The following is a 19,578-nucleotide window of genomic DNA, read 5'->3' as shown; positions in this document are numbered from 1 at the left end:
CATTCCACTAATTTCACACATTACTCTACTACTGAGCTTGTGGAAACGTGTGTGCCTCTGCAGGTCCCATATTGTAAAAAGTAAGATTTCCATGGCCTTTCTTTATTATAAAGCAGGTTTGCGGTGCTCTATAAATACTGTGAAAGTATCAATAATCCACAGAGAAATAAAACAACATGAAAGCATGGATCCTTGTACATGGTGAATGGTTTAAAACTGGTTGCTTTATGGTGTGGGGGATATTTTCTTTGCACTCATTGGCCCCCTTAGTACCAATAAGCATTGTTTGAATGCCACAGCCTACCTGAGTATTGTTGCTGACTATGTACATTCATTTATGACCACAGTGTACTTATCTTCTAATCCCAGCTGTTTCTGGGTACATCTGGGAGAGTTTCGCCCTGCTATAATGCACTCTATGAATCACCTTCAGTGGAATAAGACTAAGCCCGGGGGGAGGACGAATTTACTGCTTCTGAGAGGGAGGGTAAAGTTTTATTTTATTTATAAATTAAATTTTTGTTGTTATTATTATACACATTACACACAGGCCTGAATTACACACACATGCTCAGTACCTATACATGCACTAATGGAGAGATGTCAGAGTGAGGGGGCTGCCCATGGAAAGGCGCCCCGAGCAGTTGTGGGTTTGGTGCCTTGCTCAAGAGCACCTTGGCAGTGCCCAGGAGGTGAATTGGCACCTCTCCAGCTACCAGTCCACCACCATACTTCAGTCCGTATGGGGAGTTGAACCAGCAACCTTCTGGCTCCCAACCCAACTCCCTACTGACTAAGCTACTGCCACCCAAGTAATGGTTATTGAGTAAAGTAATTTAAAAATAATGGTCAAATATATAATATAATATATTGCTGTTGGAGTTATGGGAGGCTTCACTGATTCCAAAAAGGCTGTCAGGAAGCTCAACACCCTCCCCTCTGCCCCCCCCCCTCCCCCCATCAGGATCAGCACCGGCCACTTTATAAAAGAAGACACTCACAAACTCTTCCTTTTAAATTGCACATTTCAATGTCTTCATCTTTAGTTTTCTTTACTATTTTATATATTACTTATCTTTTTTTTAATCTTTATTTGTATATATTTCGTATCTTTATATTTGACTTGTTGTACGCGTCCTTATTGCATTGTGGGTCGGAGAGAAACGTATTTTCAATTGCTTTGTATGTCTGGCACACATGGCAGAATTGACAATAAAGTTGACTTGACTTGACACAGCAGCTCCTCTAATAAACAGCCGACAGTTGATGGAGTAAAGAGTAGTTCAGGAGTTTCACTAAAAACTGAGCTTTTAATCGTGTTCTTCTCAGGGTTTTTTTGTTTTTGGATCAGGCTGTCTTGTCTCTCGGTGCAAAAGCCAAATGTGACACTAGGTGGCAGGAACTCCATTTCTTTATTTTACAGTCAATTCTCCTCTCAAGACATCCCAACACTGTCTCCGTACAGTATTTTACCATGTTTTTTTTACATGGTCTTCTACGGATTGGATATTTATATTCCTGCCCAGTGCTTATATTATATAGTGCTTTGAGACAAACAGATTGGAAGTGGCTTTCTTCCTGTGGTATTCTGTTCTCCTGGTTAAACCTCCAGCGTTCTCACTTTGGCTGATTCAAGTCTTTAGATCTTTTAAATATTTCAAAATGTATATTATAAATGAACTGAAAAAATGGCATTTTACTGTCTGAAAACATCTGGTGCTGGCATGTTGATGGGTGCAATATGTTATGATATTAGCTATATAAGAGAATACAATACTTTATCATTTTGCCTCTGGCAATCAGAGCCATGCACGGTGCGTGCCCACAATAGCTCTTGGCACAGTGTGTGTTATGCAAGCACAGGCTCTTTGCATGCAACCACATGGGAGTGTAATCCACTTGAGAGCAGTGTGAGGGATGTCTGATCCTCCACAGCACTGGCAACATGATTTCATCTCATTATACAACATGTTGTGACCAAGTCATCTTTGCTCAAGTCCCAAGTTAGTCTCAAGTCATTTGGTCCAAGTCTCAAGCAAGTCTCGAGTTCTTTTTTTTTCAAGTCGAGTCCTTAGTCAAGGCAAGCAAGTCCCAAATCAAGTCACTTTTATTTACAACCCAAGATAAAGCACTCTTACCTGTAGTATCTGGTCTTTATAAAGACAAAAGACATGGTAGGGGTTAGGGGTCTTTGATGTTGCCATCGTGTTGCCATAGCAAGGACTTTAACTGACAGCCAGTCATCCAATCATCATGACAATCACATCCCGGTGAGCTTTTTTTGACTCGTCCAATCAGGATTCACAGTTAGCGCTGCGTAGCATACTTGCTAGTTAGACAGAAAGGTGACAACATTAAATTATATTATAGGATATGTAACAGCTGACATTCTAACTTATGAATACACGCAAGTCACCCGAGTCATCATGCCTCAAGTCAAGTCAAGCCAAGTCTTGAGTCATTTACTTACAAGTCCAAGTCGAGTCTCCAGTCATTCATGTTTTTGTCAAGTCAAGTCACAAGTCATCAAAATGGTGACTCGATTCGACTCGAGTCCAAGTCACCAAGTCTCAAGTCCACATCTCTGCAACATGTCACATACTAAACCTGCTCAATCCCCCAATATACAGTATATATATATATATATATATATTTTGGGGGATATATGTATATATACAGTATATACATATAGTATGGCATGCCATATATATATATATATATATATATATATATATGCATGTGTATATATATATGTATGTACTGGGTATATGCATATATTGTTTTACTTAATTATAATATTTATACTGCCAGTATAAATCCATAACATCACAACATTGAATACTTGTATTAAACCTACAGAACATCCCGGACATTCTGGCAGTGGGCCGCTAGGGGGCGCGCTAGTGTACTACTAATCTTTTTCTGAAAGGGGGGGTGTCCTCTCTGCCATCAGCATTGGACAGCAGCCGAGTGCTCCGACCTTTTCAATCAACTTTAAAAAGCTGCTGGGAAACGCTTCTGCAAACACACGGACACGCACTCGTCGACCTGCTGCTCATACCGGGGAAAGATGTTCTGCAGACGGGCATTGCTGAGAGTCGGGCCGCTGGCACGGAGGGCTTTCAAACCTACATCCAGACATGGCGAGTATAGCCTCAGGTTGTCCGTTAATTAATGACTTGTGATTGGAGTTTACAGGATTGGGCGTCAAATGGTGAAATTAAATGAAAGTAGAGTCAATCTGTCCCTGGCGTGTACCAGCTCGTCTAGATTAAAATTAAAGAACTAGGCTAATTTAAACGTTTTCTAAAACACTTTAAAAGTGCCTAAAGCGTGCCAACTCATAGGTTAAAAATGCTATGACTTTTTTTAAAAGTTCTGCAGCAGAGATTCTTTTTTATTTATTTATTTATTTATTTACGTTTTATGTGAGAAGTATGTAAAGGTCCCATAAAGAGATCCTTTTATTCTTAGTTTGTTTCCATTGTGCTGAGCAGCAGTCAGAAGGAGGTGTGTCCTGCTTTTGGGAACACGTCGTTCTTGCACATTATGAAAGAGCGCATTACACACACGACAAAAAAAAGGTTTTATAACCCAGCTGCATCGAGTGCATTCAATTTTTAATACAATTATTCAAGCCTCGAGCGTGTAGTCAAAATAAATAACGATTTACAAACGTTTTTTTGTGGTCATGGTTACATGTTTTAATTGAGCTGGACCACATGGAGAGCAGCTAACGTTATGCCCCCTTAATAAGTCACTCCAATATGTGAAAATCATTAAAACAAAATACGTTTACATAATAGCCTACTGAACAGCCAATCACTATTTACATGTATTACACCTGAATCAGCATGAGCATTTATTTTACTTTACATTTGTATTTTAGACGTCACTCTGGAGCGTTTGCATGTAAAGTGAATGGACTTTTGAGGCGCTTTCTCTTTTCACACGGCCTTGCCCAGATCATTTTGGCATTTGAGCATGTGGAATTCAACCTGAGGGGGAAAACTGCTGCTTTAATTTCCTGTTTAAAATAACAAAACTTGTGCTGGGAGTTCTGACTAATGCAGACAAAATAATAATAAAAAGACTTACACTTAAAAACGTGCACCTGTGACAGGGCCACAGTGACCTGGTTGTCCTGCAGGTCTGCATATTCCCCTCCCTCCCCCATTCTGCCTGCAGCACATGTCAGCTGACAGACAGTAGCAGGAGAGCATACATGTCGACCCACATGTGTCATCATATAGCAGCCATCTTGTCTGTTGTTGCCTGGCATGCGTGTCCATTTTTACAGGCTTGAACCTCGCTGGCAGCAGGGATTAACTGCTTACCTGTATAAATAAGCTGGACTTGGCCTTGTCCCTGCATGGAGCTGCTGTGTCATGGTATTAGAGGAGGGAGGACGGACTGCTACATTGGCTCAGCATCCACAGCAGGACAATGTCCGGTTCTGTTTTTTTTTTTTTTTAGTTTTGTTCACATAAAATAATAATAAATGTACATATACAGGTTGGTTTTGCACTAAAGCACTAGAATTTTCACAGTTGCTCTATAGTTCTGTAATTTTAATTTACAGGCTGAAAAAGTTGGGCTGCAGAATTGTGCTGTTTTCTAACAGTTCGGACTTGCAGTGAGTAAAGAGAGAAAACCTGCATTGGGGTTGTATCATTATAGGATTGCCTAGCAATATATTGATTATCGCAATATTGCTGTATCGCAATATTATTGGTATTGTGAGCCATGTATTGTGAGGTACCCTGTGGTTGCCACCCCCCCTAGTATCAGATCAATCCAGAGATTTGGATACTTGCCAATACCAGCATTTTAGGCAGTATCTGAGGCTATTCCGATACTGTACAACTCTATTTACAACGGGTGCTACTATTGACCTGTACCTAGAAAATTTAAAAAAAATAGCTACGTCCAGTAATAATGGCTACTGGGCATTTATCTCCCCTTATTAAAAGACTGAATAAAGCCAAAGATCAGGAGGTCAACAGAAGCACAACAGATGTGCCTGGAAATCAACAATACATATACAGCATTTGATTATTGTTTTTAAAAGACCGCTTGTACAAAGTAAGATCCATGCAATGGTGCTCCCTACAGTTACACTTTGCGATGGTAATGACTCCTTTTTACATTGTTTGTGCATCATCATGTAATAATAATGATAATGTATACTTTATTAATCCCGCAAAGGGGAAATTACAATTTTTTCACTCTGTTGTTATTACACACATTACACACAGGCCTGAATTACACACACATGCTCAGTACCTCTACATGCACTAATGGAGAGATGTCAGAGTGAGGGGGCTGCCCAACATTTGACAAATTATTGGTCTTAGAAATGCACCATCTAGGAGATGGTGACTCATGCAACACCAACTCCTGTATACCTTTTTATTTATATATATATATATATATATATATATATATATATATATATATGAGGAAAACCGATCAAGCTCACTTCAGGTCAGAGTGGTCAGCTCTCTCTTTTTTTGCATCCCATTCTTCAACCAGCATTTGTCGCAAGTCAGCCAACGTGGTTGTGTTGGTCACTCTGACACGAACAGCACGCCCAAGCTGATCCCACAAGTGTTCAATGGGGTTGAGGTCAGGACTGCTGGTTGAAGAATGGGATGCCATCCCACAGCAGTGTGTGACCAGGCTGGTGACCAGCATGAGGAGGAGGTGCCAGGCTGTTGTGGCTGTGTATGGTTCTTCCACACGCTACTGAGGCTCCTGTTTGTGAAATGAATAAATTGTTAAATCGCCAATATGTCATGTTTCTTCAAACTTCAATCATCCAATCCACCAAACACCAAACGAGTCAATGGCAGAATAAGCTGTTTGGCATTGGCAGAGATTTGGCAAATATTTCATGGGCACAACCCCCATACTCAGCGCTGCTGCTCGTCCCACAAATGCATGTTCCTTACAAATGGGGCACCATTTGAAAGGGAACTAAACAGGCTTTCCAACATTATAAGATTTATTGCCAAAAAGCATTGTTACCACAGAGAAGTAATCTACCAAACACAAATTTCCTTACTGTTTGTGCTAAGTTTAGATGCAGGTTGTCAGTGGAAAAGTCACAGGATGAGTTATGATTTGCCTGAACACACATGTGAAACATGGCAAGGATGAAAAGGGGCGAGGCTGTGCTGTACATTGTGTTCTTTCATGACTCCAGACGGCCTGCTCAGGTTGTTGTAACCCATGTGCATGTGTACACACAGAGTGGGCGTGGATCTTGTCAAAGATATCGTATGTACTGTAATTGTGCGCATGCACACTCTTTGGTGTGTGAGAGAGAGATCTAGGTAGGAAGAGATTAGGCTGAGGCAGTGTTTGGGATGCCGGGTGGTTTTATTTACAGCCTCCTCTGCATGCACCACTGGCAATCCTTTAAACACCAGCAAATCTTTTCACAGGTTTTGTATGCTGTAGCCAGTCACAGTCAGCACCACAACAATAGCCTATTAAAGCATTTGACAGATCCTGACATGTGTGTTGAGGGATTAATTCATATGAATTCAAGCCCACTAGATTAATTTTAAAGTTGTTAAGCAGGAAGGGTTTCTGTATTGGGGATTTACTTTAAGGGACAGTTTGGTGTTTGGCTTGGCTGCTGCTAAATCTTTCCATCTCCTCTGCTACAAATGACCAGGGCTGTATTGTGTAACTGGATTAAGGGATGGAGGCATGTTGACGCTGTCAGAAATGCACTAGTCTTTGTGCCAAGTTGTATTTCTGATGGGACAGTTTCTGGAATAAAACAACCACAAATACTTAGTTACTTTGGATCTTATGACACAAAAAGGAAATGCCCTCCATACGTTCAATCAGTGGTTGAATGAAGGCGTCATTTACTGATGATATAAATTAGGGCTGGGCGATAGGGAGAAAATCAGATATCACGATATTTTTTGACCAAATACCTCGATGTCGATATTGCGGCGATATTCTAGGGTTGACAATTGGTGCTCTAACAAAAGATCTTCACACTTAGATTTTAGATAAATAATCATCAGTAATGTGGTCATAATGTCTAAGTGGGGAAAAGGCAAATTATAGAACAGCTAGAACAGTCTGGTAAGTTCAGAAAATGACATCTCTTTACTGTAATGCAGCCTTTCAAACCAGTAAAAGACAACACTTCTGTATATCACAATATTAGAATGTCCAGACGATATCTAGTCTCATATCACGATATCGATATAATATCGATATATTGCCAGCCCTAATATAAATTTCAGTAAATGTCAACCTCTTTGCTGAGGGTCAGCTTCCATCACATTTCCAAACTAACCCTGTAACTCTGCCCTCTGTGTCTCTCAGCTGTTCCAGTGCGACACATGGCCTATGGGGTTCCTGGTGGCTCCAGCAACATGGCGTACTTTGTTTTGTGTGGAGGAGGCCTCACTGCTGCGGTCGTCTATGTGAGTATCTTTTGAGATTTCTCCATCCCAGGTTCACCTGACCTGCAAGTCTGCATTATTATCCCTTTGTCCATTTTGGGTGGAATTTTGCGCTTTAAAAGGGGAATCCCTTTGTCGTCTCCTGTCTCCTAGTCAAAATGCGATTTATGTTAAGTTGACTTGTTAATGTTAAACAGAAAGTGGTTTATAGTCTTACACTGTCACTCTACTGGCATGTATTACTACTTTCCATACACTTATAAATGTAGGTGGGCATCATCCACAGAACACATATGTGAATTCACAAAACACCAGTGCAAAGATTTGCTGTCACACTTCTGATTCCAAACCATAAAGATCAGCACTGGCTAAAGAAAACAAAACTTTCAGGTCTATTTCTGTGGCTGGTTCAGTTTTATTCACTGCACAGTGGAGACAGAAGTTCACAGGAAGGCCTAGATGATTTTTTTTTTTTTAACCTTTATTTATTCAGGGAAGGTTCACTGAGGAACGCCCTGATCACATTCACACAGTTGCACAGATTCGTACCTGGAAGCTGCCCAGTACAACCGTCTGCTACAGTCTGATCTGCTGGCCACTGAGCAGCTCCACTGGAGCGGTTGGGGTTAAGGGCCTTGCTCAAGGGCACCTCAGTGGTGGTAATGAGGGAGGGACAAGCGCTGCTCTTTCACTTTCCCCACCCAGATTTTATCCTATCGGTCTGGGGATTGAAGCGACGACCTCTCGGTCACAAGCTCACGTCTCTAACCTTTAGGCCACCACTGCCACAACAAATCACAAAAGGTGAACGCGCTAAACAAAAGGTGTGGGCTGGGCTAAGTTTATGAGGAGAGACCCAACTCTATTTCACAAAGCAAAAGGTGATTTTTGATTAGTAAAGTTGCTGACACACCAAGAAGATCGTCAGCTGTCGGTCTAAGTTGGGCTGGCGGTGAGCGTAGGCCACCCTATTTCTTGTGGTGTGTCCGGCTATGCCACCTGTCGGCCCTAGTCTCCTTTTTTTTTTTTTTCAACGTCGGTGAGAGGAATTCATCTGATTGGCTGTTCAACTTAAGCTGAAGATAAAAGTGAGGAAGTCAAGCAAACGACTGTCGAGGGCACAAACAGAAGGCTTTTCTTATTTTTCATCTTCATCCCATCCCAGTGTTCTCAACTATTTGGTTCAACTCAGATGTGACATAATACCAGTCTTAAGTTACTACAGTTTCTACAAAAAAACAGGTCTGGCCTGGTCTCTCCTCACATTACAACAAACTTTCACTCAGAGATCTGTTAATCAAAGTAAAATGGTTCCTCTCAATACAAAGCTAGAAAAGGCAGACACTTAATTAGATCAGGGTACACTAAGAATCTGTTAATCAAGGTAAAGGTTTGTCTCAGCACAGAGCCAAATGTCATGCAGAACAGCAGGAACCTGATCAGTGAACAGGAAAGACAAGACAGAATAAGATGAAACTAAAACATTAGGGATTACAGTTTATTTACTTACACACTACTCATCTAATCTGTAGTTTACAGTGTGGTGTTTTGGCTGGTGTAAACTGCGAGCCAGTTAACATGCATCCTCAGGCCAGACTGGACTGGACAGACACGGGAAGGGACATAGAAGGTTCTTTGTGCCTTCTACACACAGTAAACGGGTACAAGTCTGCCCAGACACAAAGCACAGTGTATATCAGCTGTTTGTTCATGTTAGACAAAATGTCAGTGTAAGCTGACATTTTGTAACACAGCTACCATTTTGTACTGTTATCATTTGATGTGTGCTGGAATGTAATAAGTGCATATCTGCCCTCTTTCTCTCAGGCCTACAAGACAGTCAACGGTGATAGCGAGCGCTATGAGGACAGGCTCGCCAACATGGGCTCCACGGCAAAGGGTCAGTTGCTGACACACGCACGCACACACAACGCACACACTCAACATTTTGATGTTGCGTTTCCAAATACTACTACAGAAAGTCTAAACATAGTTTGTAAATTACACAATTAAAACTTTCAGAGTGTCATATCTACAGCAAATGACTAGAGTACTACTTTGTTTCGTCCATAGCTACTCGGGCACAGGTGGTGCTTTGAGCTAAATGCTAACCTTAGCATGCTCACAGTGCTAACGTGCTGATGTTTAGCAGGTATGTTTACCCATTGTCTAATTAATTACCATGTTCTCCATCTTAGTTCAGCATGCTAACATTGGCTAATTAGCACTGAACCCAAAGTACAATAGTTTTGCAGGTATTTGGTCATTAACCAAAGTATTGAACAAATGTTTGACCTGATGATATGTACTTTGAGAGCAACAACAAGCTGTAGTCAAATAGCTCCTGTGTGTGTTCACACTTATGCCATTAAAGCTGATTCTGATGTTGTTCTCTAGTTTAAAAGTTAAGGGATCGTGAATGTCATCATGGCAATGTATTTGATTTATTGTTGATATTCTAGTCTTACCAGTGGTGGATCAGCATTGTCCTTTTTGTCGCTGCTAGCATGGCTAAAAACCGAGAGATTCCGTAGCTTGTCTGGCTTGTCTAGCTAACATTAAAATACCAAACCTGAGATAACCGTTTGATCACCTACACAAGAATGTGTCAGGGTTTTGGTGAGGCATTTCATGAAAGATTAATGCTAGCCTATACAAAAGATGGGTCCTACTTTTCCCCAAATCACATACGTTATTTAATCGTTTCTTCATATTTTTGAATTTGCGAACCTCTGAAATAGAAGATTGAATTGGGTCTAATGCAACATTGGTTTAGGGCCTTACTTTTGCTCAATGGGTATATGTACTGATGAATTGAATAACTGGACCGTTCTGAGAAATGGAAAGCAAAAAAAGCAGAAGATCTTGCTGTATTTCCTAGTTGGTTCTGGCTTCACTGCCCAACTATCAAACATGGTAGAATGATCACTCTCAATAGCTTTTATCTTGCCTGTCTGTTTTGATTTCTGTCTGCAAATTATTTGTCTATTCAGCCAGTACAAGCCCGGAGAGATCATGGCTCGGCGCCCAGCGCAGCTAACTAGCCTGTAATGGGGATAAGCAGCGGCTGCCACTGGTTCAGTTGCGTAAAAGCTGCTCAAAAGAGTATAAAGCTCTGCTCCCTCCAGCGCTGGAGAGCGAACTGCTCTGGCTTTAAACTGGCCAGTGATCACATTATGTAATCAAGCAAAAATGTCCTGGAAACAAAGTCACAAACATCTTGATAGCGATTACAGTGATTGTGATCAAGGATCATATTGTCCTGACACATTAATCTGAGTACACATCACTCACTGTCATTACAGTGCAATTTAGTATGCGGGGGCTGCACAATCAGGTGGGTTTGTTTTTGTTTGGCTGCTTGTGGAAACCAGCTTTTGCTGTGAGGTTAATTTTTCTGAACTGTAGTATCTTGTTTTAGACTGGTATTACGTTGAACCAAATAGTTGAGAAGAACCAGTTTCCAGTAATATCAAAACCCTCTACGTTATTGCTAATAGCTGTAGTATGCACACTCTAGACAAGATTATGTAATGGTCATAGTGGATCCACTGTGGTTCAATGATCAGATTCTAGTTTCACTATTTCTACTTTTTAAATGTTTTTAATCAGTTGGTTACACTTACTGGAAGAAGGAACTATAAGGGCACTCAGAGAGCGCTGACTTTCACCAAGGCATGCAATGCAATGTGAATTTTTTTCCAGTCAAACTCATTTTTCTGACTACTCCATGCAGCACAAATCCCTTCCTCGCAACGTTAACCAAAGTGAAAAATAATTTGTGTATCCGCCCCAAGATTTCACATCTGCTCCAAAAATCTAACGGGTTCTTCCTTGGCCCATGCTACACCCCTTCCAAGTTTTATGAACGTCAGGCCAGTAGTTTTTTCCGTAATCCTGGTGACAAAAACCGAGCCGAAAACATGACCTGCTTGGTGGAGGTAAGTATTGAAAATATCAGCTGTTAGTTCTAATAGGCTGACACACTGAAACATTATTTCATATATCAATCAATCAAACTTTATTTCTGTAGCACGTTAATGTAACACAATGTGCTTCGTACAAAAACGACATAAAATAATACTTTGTTCAGTTATACAGAGTAAAATGTATACAAAACATGTATCGCGCACACACACACACACACACACACACACACACACACACACACACACACACACACACAAACCAAAGATCAACATTGAACAGCGACAAACTTAGTTATTCATAGACTTTCGTAAAAAGCAAGGTTTCGTAAAAGTGTTCAGTGTGGAAGCCTCTCTCAGTTCCTCTGGCAGGGTGTTCCATATCATTTGGGCATAGACATAGAAAGAGGTGTGCCCCTAAAATAGTGTTATTTCTGTTGGTGGTATGTTGTTATTGATGAACTAGTTAGTATTGTTACTGTAAATGCCAGCATTCTATTCATAGTATCTGTATGGGTATTGATGGAACAAAATAATTAATTTTTCAGATACCAGAGCTGAGGGATAGTAACATTCTTTACTGTGACAGAAAATGCAATCAATGAGGATAATAGAAATACTGTTAGTTGTTTATGAGTGTGTTCAGGGTTGTCTGCTGTACTGACTTGCATTCCTTTCTGACTTCTTATTCGCATTTTTAAAAACATAATTGCCTTCCTACTTAATTTTTGTCAAAGTGTATATTCAGTAATGGCACATTTAAACTAAATCTGTAAAACTGGGCTTTGAGCCATTAAACTTGACAAAAATATTATATGTATATCGTACTAGCTGTTTTTCAAATTGGTTTGATGTCATTTTTTCCTGATGCAGATAACAATTAATGAAGAGAAACTTCAGAATTTTGCCATTTTTATTTATTTATCTCTGCTCCCAACCTCTTAATGTGCAGCTCCTGAGGCAGAGGTAGCACCAGAAGTGGCAGCTCCTGCACCTGAACCCGCCCCGGTGGATGACGCAGCAGCGACCGCAGAAGTCGCTGAAGAGGTGGTCGTCGAGGAGGCAGCTGCCGAGGCTGTCCCTGATTCTGCAGAACCAGTAGCGGAGACCGCCGCCGAACTGGTCGTTGAGGCCGCGCCTGAAGAAGCAGCCGCGGCCTCGGAGGTGGTGGTTGCTGAGGCTGCAGCTGAGCCAGCAGTCCCAGAAGAAGCTGCTCCACCTGTAGAAGCAGTTCCTGAAGCTGTGGAAGTGGCTGCCACAGAGGAGACCCCAGCAGCAGAGGTCCCTGCAGCCGAAGCTCCTGCAGCAGAGAGCACTGGTACGGCAGCAGTAGATGAAGTCCCTCCCGCTCCCCCCGCTGAGGCAGAGACTGGCTCTGCAGCCCCCGAGGCTGAGGCAGCCCCTGCTGCAGAGGTGGCTGCATAAAGCTGTGAGGGTGCAATAGCCGCCCAGAAAGTAGGGCTAGAGTCAGTTGTGCTGTGTCCCAAACCTCTGGCCCTGGAAAAAAGCACTCATGAACCCCTATTTTGATTTTTTTTTTTTTTTTTTTAAAAAGGGGAGTGGGGGGGACGCATTTAGTTTTCACTTCTAGTTTGTTATTAAGTACCAGTTGGGGGTTCATCAGTCCAGTTTTCGGGTGCCTTCCTTCCCTTACCTCACCCCCAACCTTCAGTCCCAAACCAGAACATTTGGCATTCGACATTTCTTTTTTTTTTTATAACAAGCAAATCCAAATTATGGTTTGGCTGCTATACAGTTAATACGAGTGTTGAACTAGGTGATATAAGGGCTAGAACTGAGTTGATGACTAATGTTGACCTCCTTGAAATGTTATTCTAAGTGCCCTTCAAACAGGACAGCCCGGCATTTTCTTCCTTATCTAAAAAATGTCAGCACAGTGACTGAATGTAGCCCGTTTTGATAAGTTGTTTAAGTTGTCTTTTCTCGTTCCAACATTATTTGCACTTGGTCTTCTTCTGCTCAGCAAATGCTTACTTCCAGCTATAGCCCATGAATCTTTGCAAAACAGTAGAGAGATGGAACACTAAGTCGGTGTACTACTTCATTTCGTGAACTGTCTCACCGTGAAGTTTGACCAAAAACAGCTCTTCAGCTCTTTTTGTAATCATTTTTGTGCATCTCCTCTTTCCTATTTGCTTCATAATGACCTTGCACATTCAAATACTTACTACTACTACTTACTAATTCACCAGCCATGTACAAGATGTTTTTTACTGCAGTGTTAACTCTCTTTTTACATGTTTCTTTACTTTTTTTTTTAAAAATGTGAAATCTTTCAGGGAACACTACAGAAAGGTCTTTGAGCAAGTTGTCATTATGATTAATAGTTTTTCAAACAATAAAACATTACTGGATGAGAGCGAAGTGTCTCAATATTGGATTTTTTTTTTTTTTGAAAGCACTATATGTACATGGTTATGTGGTAAATGTATGGTTTTTGAAACGACCGTTAAGTGTTTTTAATTATTTGTGTTTATCACAGTTATGAAATACGGTTTAGAATAAGAATAATTGTTGTCTTATTTGTCCAGGGATGTTATTCAGCGACTCTCTTAGCTGCTTGTTACTTTGATTGTATACCGTGACGTGCAGTAAATGGTGTAACAATTGGATTGTACTGTAGGTGTGACACACCCACTTCCTGTAGAAAATTTAATTTCCTGAAGAATCCCTGTGCCATGTTCCTGCTCCTGTGCCTTCAGTCTAAAGATTAGAAGAATTTTAGATGTAACGAATCCAGAAGCAACATGAATTGTTTTCTATGGCAGGTCATGCTCAACAAGTTTGGGGGGGGGGCTGGCTCATATCTATGCAGCTTGACAAGTTTCTTTTCTTTCTAAATTTCCTTGATTGTCAAACCACAGATGTGTTTTGGCTTTTTATTTGGAGTGCAGTTTAAAGCAGTCAGTCAGACAGACAGGTTAAGACTAATCCTAGATTACAATGCTTGTTTTAGGGTGTCCTGGTGGCTCACCAGACAGGCTCATGGGACTGGGATTGTTGGTGGCAATCCAGAGATGTTTACTATCTAACGACACAAATGTCACGCAAATAGAAATAATTGAAAGTTGTGCGGTGAATGTCTTCATAAATGTCCATATAGGGTTTATCCTAGTCTTAAAAACAAGAGTTATGGTTAACTTTTAATTTGTATTCAAATGTAGTGCTATTAAACAAATTGTCTCCCAAGAGTGTTAGTGCTCACCACACTCTATCTGAAAGCTAACTGCTCTTTCAAAGTGCCGTGTTTTACACTTTTCACACCAGCAGAGGGAGCATGAACTGGGCAGGTAGTCTCCTGTAGCGTATTCCCTGAACCTGTGGTGACTGTAGACCATGCAGTGATAGACACCTGCTCAAGGTAAGTGCAATATACACAAAACACCACGGCAAAGCCCTGTTTGAACCAGGATAAGGGCTGCACGTCCCTTGTGCTCACTGTATGGTAAATTGGAAAATGGTTTACATGAGCTGTAATCCTAGTTTTACATGAGGGACTTCACTTGGGCTGCAACAAATGATCACGATGTTTTCATAATTGGTTAATCTGGCAATTACTTTTTGACCAATTAATCAATCAATCGTTAAGTGCATGTAATGTCAACAAATCCATCACAAGTTTCCAGAACCCATTGTGATGTCCTTAAATGTCTGTCTTTTTCTGACCAGCATTCCAAAATACGAAGAAATTCAATTTCCAAATTCTAATTATTTGATACACAGAAAAGTATCAAATCCTCACATCTGAAAAGCTAGAACAAGTAAATATTTGGCATTTTTTGTTTGATTAAAAAACAAACTGTATAATCGATTATCAAAATAGTTGCAGATTCATTTTCTGTGTTTTAATAATAATGTATACTTTATTATAATGATTTCACCCTGTTGTTATTACACACATACCTGAATTACACACACACAGTACCTATACATGCACTAATGGAGAGATGTTAGAGTGAGGGGGGCTGCCCATGGACAGGCGCCCCAAGCAGTTGGGGGCTCAGTGCCTTGCTCAAGAGCACCATGGCAGTGCCCAGGAGGTGAACTGGCACCTCTCCAGCTAGCAGTCCACCACCGTACTTTGGTCCGTAGGGGGACTTGAACCAGCGACCCTTTGATTCCCAACCCAACTCCCTACTGCCACCCCATTTTACAAATCAATTAACCGCTGAAATTGTTTCAGCACTAAAATGCACAGTCGAGGTCCTTGTGTAGGAGGGGGTTTGGTCGCTTTAAAGAGAAAACATCTTATGATAGAAAAATGCTCAACACTCAACAGCAGTCATGCTTCATATGGTACCAAGCTTCTAATGAAGTTTAAGACAATGATAACTGCACTTGGAGCTCATTTATACTCAAATATTCTGAGCTGTTGTAATGTGTTAACCTATATCCTATACTGCATTTCAAATCTCTCAGCCACTGCTTCCTGTCCTTCTGTCATTCAGAGTATATGCCCAATCTGCTCACAGCTGCTGTGAAGATCTTGGCCGGCTCCCCAGTGGAGATTGCAGCAGCTTCTGTTGGTGACAAGAGTCTAGTGAAAGCAGGCCGGGAAATAGAGGGCGATGGAAGAAGTTTGGTAGAGCCACAAGTCCTGGAAGCAACCGCAGAGGTGGTAGCAAAAGAAGCGGCCGAAGAGGCGGCGGTTGTAGTGACAGAGGAGGAGCTGAAGTCTGCAGAAGCTGGTGCTGATGCAGAAGCTCCAGCTGCTGAACAGCTGGTTAAAGAGGAGACATCTGCTCCTGTAGCAGCAGAGGAGACGGAGGCTGCATCTCAGTCTGAGGAACCTACAACTTCAGCCCCGACAGTGGAGAAGCTGGGTGAGGATGAGTGTGAAGATCAGGCTGCGGTCCCTGGCGCTGCTCCAGAGGAGGCTGTCTCCTCCACAGAGGCCTCACCTGAAGATGCTGCTCCCACTGAGGAAGCCACACCAGCTGAGGAGGCCACACCAGCTGAGGAGGCCACCACTACCACCACCACCGCCGCTGCTGCTGCTCCAGTGGATGAGACATCAGCAGGTGAGAGGTCACCTGCAGCTGAGACATCAGTGGAGGAGGCAGCAGCTGAAGCGTCCGCAGACGAGACACACAGTGAAGCTGCGGCTGTTGTGGACATGACTCAGCTGGCTGCAGCCTCCTCTGGGTCGGACCTGGAGGTCCTTTCAGCTGCTGACGCAGAATCTACGTCAGAGGCTCCAGCACATGAGGCCAAGCACTGCCACGCCTGCCACTCTGCTCCATCAGCAGTGGAGGAGGGGGCGCCACCTGCTGCTTTGGCCATTGAGGAAGCTGTGGATGTAACACATGAGGTCCAGGAGGCAGTGTCACTGGTGGAAGAACAAAGTAAGAACATACTGTTTTTGAATGCCCCATGCCTACTTTAGTATTATCTATAATGCTGCATAATAGCTCCACTTGTTGTTTTGTTAAAATGTAATGAAATAGTAGTACAGAATAAGAGCATTAAGGCTAAAATAAGATAAACAGACAATACATATCATACTTATATAATTGGCTTTGATATTATTTTTATTAATATCATATTTTATTATCGTTTTGCCAAATAGACAAAATAGTCTGACATCACAAATCATTGTGTGGGCAAAAGAGTGACAATTTCAGACACTAGATGGCAACACAATAAATCTTTGTCACAGCAGACGTACTGACAGGTGTAACTAATAATAATGACTACATTCCATTTAGGTGCTGGCTCATTGACATGGCTTAACGATACACTTGAATGGAGCTGAGCCATCGTTAATGTTATCCATTCCATTCCATCTTTGCTTTTCATGCTTTGAGAAACTGTAACTGAACTAAGGGCAGACATGGATTTGTGTGTTTGAAAATATATAAACAATATCACCTAAAAAACCCCATCTAGGACTAGATTCATCTTGAATAAAGGTTTTAGAGTGGCTACAGGAGCCACTGCCCACCTCTCCCAGAGTCAGTGTGGAGGTGGACAAGTTCTTCGGTTGACTTTTAACAGGTTTCCTTTGTTGTAAGCTGACATTTATCTTTAATGATGACAGCTGCAGGAAAGACCTACACCGAGCAAGGGTTGTAGCCTATTCAGTGGTCTGTCCACTGATCATGGTCGCTGACAGAACATTGAATTGGCTACAACTCCCTCTCCCTACATCTGCATATAAAGGGACCTTATTAATTGGAAAGCTCTCAGATCCTAAAGACTCGTAATTAGTGGTTCATGAATAAGGACCACCTAATTAACCCTCCTGTTGTCCTTGGGTCAAATTTAACCCGTTTTTATATTAGAAATATGTGTTTCTTTCAACCACATTGTCCCAAAATAACATGGATGGTTCCATACAACGTTGGTTGCAAGTAAAATGAATGATCAGTTGAATTTTGGGTGTTATTCAATTTTATAGCATTTGAGAAAAAATGTAAAAAGTTTCAAAACAGTTACTAAACTTTGACAGTCTGTGATTACCCATTAACATATGTTCCTCTGATCTTACCTAGTCAAAATAATTCTGAATTTAATTTTTTTTTTTTTACTAGGAAATTAGGCATAATTTAATATAAATTAGGTTTATTAACCATGAATTCCAAAATATCTGTGTAAAACTAGTGGCAATAGTTGTGTTAGTTGTGTATATACTAGTGGTAGTAAAAAAAAAAAAGCTCTTAGCTGAATGAAACATTAGAAAAAGGGCCAAAAACGTAGAAAAAAGGTGGTCATTTTCAATTTTGAGCCGGGAGGACAGGAACAAGTTGCATGGTCGGCGATAAGACAACACAAGGGTTAAACCTAATTGGAAACATATAGACTGAGCTTGCATCATATGTAAAAAAATATTTTAATACATCTTAATTGTTGGGTATCACATTATTACAACACAATAAAGAACACAATGGGGCTAAATTTACTGCTCAGATTATATATATATATATATATAATCTGAGTCTTCCCTGTATTAGGCTCTGACCACGTGTATTTCTGCCTATATCCACAGAGCCAAAGGTGTCTATCTGGAGTGTAAAAAGCTGCTCAGTGATGTAATAGTACAGTTAAGAAGGTAAACTGTCAAAAGCAGCACAGCTATAATAAGCACAGCTGTCTGTGTAGAGCTAGAGACAGAGTAGAATGGACATCTTCAGGATAGGTTTTGTTCTCAGATAGCCACATTTTAGATGCTCAGTTCATGAGCATGAGTTCATTACACTTTTCTTTGCTCTCTGTTTAAGTCCTGCTGCCCATGTCCATTCTACTTATTTCTAATACTCTAGGATATGTACTGTATGTTGCAAAGTGACATAGTCACATACACTAAACTTGTGCACTTCTACCATACAAACTAGTGTTGTTTGTGTGTTTGTTTCAGCCACAGAGACCATGGTGGTGGTGACAAGCCAGTTATGACATGACAGACAGTGTGCCTTCCACAACACTCTCGTATCTGTCAACCAAGCCAGGACGGCTGCTGAAAACAACACGAGGACAACTAGCCACTGGTTTAACTAGCTATAATGTGTCCTTTTTGAAATGTTACCAGTTTTTTTTTTTTTTTATGTTTCCGATCTGTTTCCGATCAATCTTTATTAGCATTTGTGAAATGATTCCCATTCTGTCACCTTGTCCTCTAGGTGCCACTGTTGCAAAGCTTTTCATGACCAGCTGATTGGAACACAACGTTTCTTTGGAGTTATCTTTGTTGTAGTAGGCAGTGAAAGGAGTTTGCTGTTCATGTAATGTGATAAACTGATTTTCATATATCTGCTTTTTAAAGGTGATATCAATAGTATATCCATATTTTAATGCATATCTAGTATCCATTTTGTAGTGTTGTTGTTAATGTTTTACCTCCTACAACAAGATCAATTATATTCAAGTTCCAACTAGTATAAATTCATTTTGAACCCTCACTTAGTCGATTATATTCAACAGTCACATTCCTCCAATTATCTATGAGTTGTAGAAATAGTTGTCGGTGCACTGCATGAATGATCATATATTAACTATATATCATAACAACATATTAACAAGTTAGTATACCAATGTTTATTTAGTTAATAACGATGTCCCTGTTGTCATGATAATGTGCTTACATAGTCACTTTAAATAAAGTGATGTGTTAACAATTGAACTCAGTTTTGCTGTGCATACAATTATTTGTGTTCATTATTAATCAACATGGTAATTCAATACATTTTAGTGCACTT

General features: G+C 40.9%; 1 protein-coding gene across 2 annotated transcripts; it reads left to right on the top strand.

Moving 5' to 3' along the window:
• The first annotated feature begins 2,897 nt into the window (after positions 1 to 2,897).
• Positions 2,898 to 19,502, top strand: LOC116039542 (mitochondria-localized glutamic acid-rich protein). 2 transcript variants are annotated; one of them, XM_036000665.1, is made up of 8 exons: positions 2,898 to 3,143; positions 7,357 to 7,457; positions 9,264 to 9,336; positions 12,327 to 12,680; positions 15,832 to 16,329; positions 16,360 to 16,728; positions 18,372 to 18,434; positions 18,741 to 19,502. In XM_036000665.1, exons 1-7 carry the CDS (start codon positions 3,071 to 3,073, stop codon positions 18,416 to 18,418), a joined length of 1,515 nt encoding a protein of 504 aa, XP_035856558.1. In that variant the 5' UTR covers positions 2,898 to 3,070; the 3' UTR covers positions 18,419 to 18,434; positions 18,741 to 19,502. The 2 variants fall into 2 exon arrangements, with proteins under 2 accessions (XP_035856558.1, XP_035856557.1); XM_036000664.1 differs by lacking the exon at positions 18,372 to 18,434 and having other exon boundaries at positions 12,315 to 12,680; positions 18,741 to 19,499.
• Positions 19,503 to 19,578: the final 76 nt, after the last annotated feature.

This window comes from Sander lucioperca, chromosome 4 (genome assembly GCF_008315115.2).
Source record: "Sander lucioperca isolate FBNREF2018 chromosome 4, SLUC_FBN_1.2, whole genome shotgun sequence".
Classification (NCBI taxonomy): Eukaryota; Metazoa; Chordata; class Actinopteri; order Perciformes; family Percidae; genus Sander; species Sander lucioperca.
The sequence above is the reverse complement of the archived record's forward strand: the minus strand, read 5'-3'. Positions and strand labels throughout refer to the sequence as shown.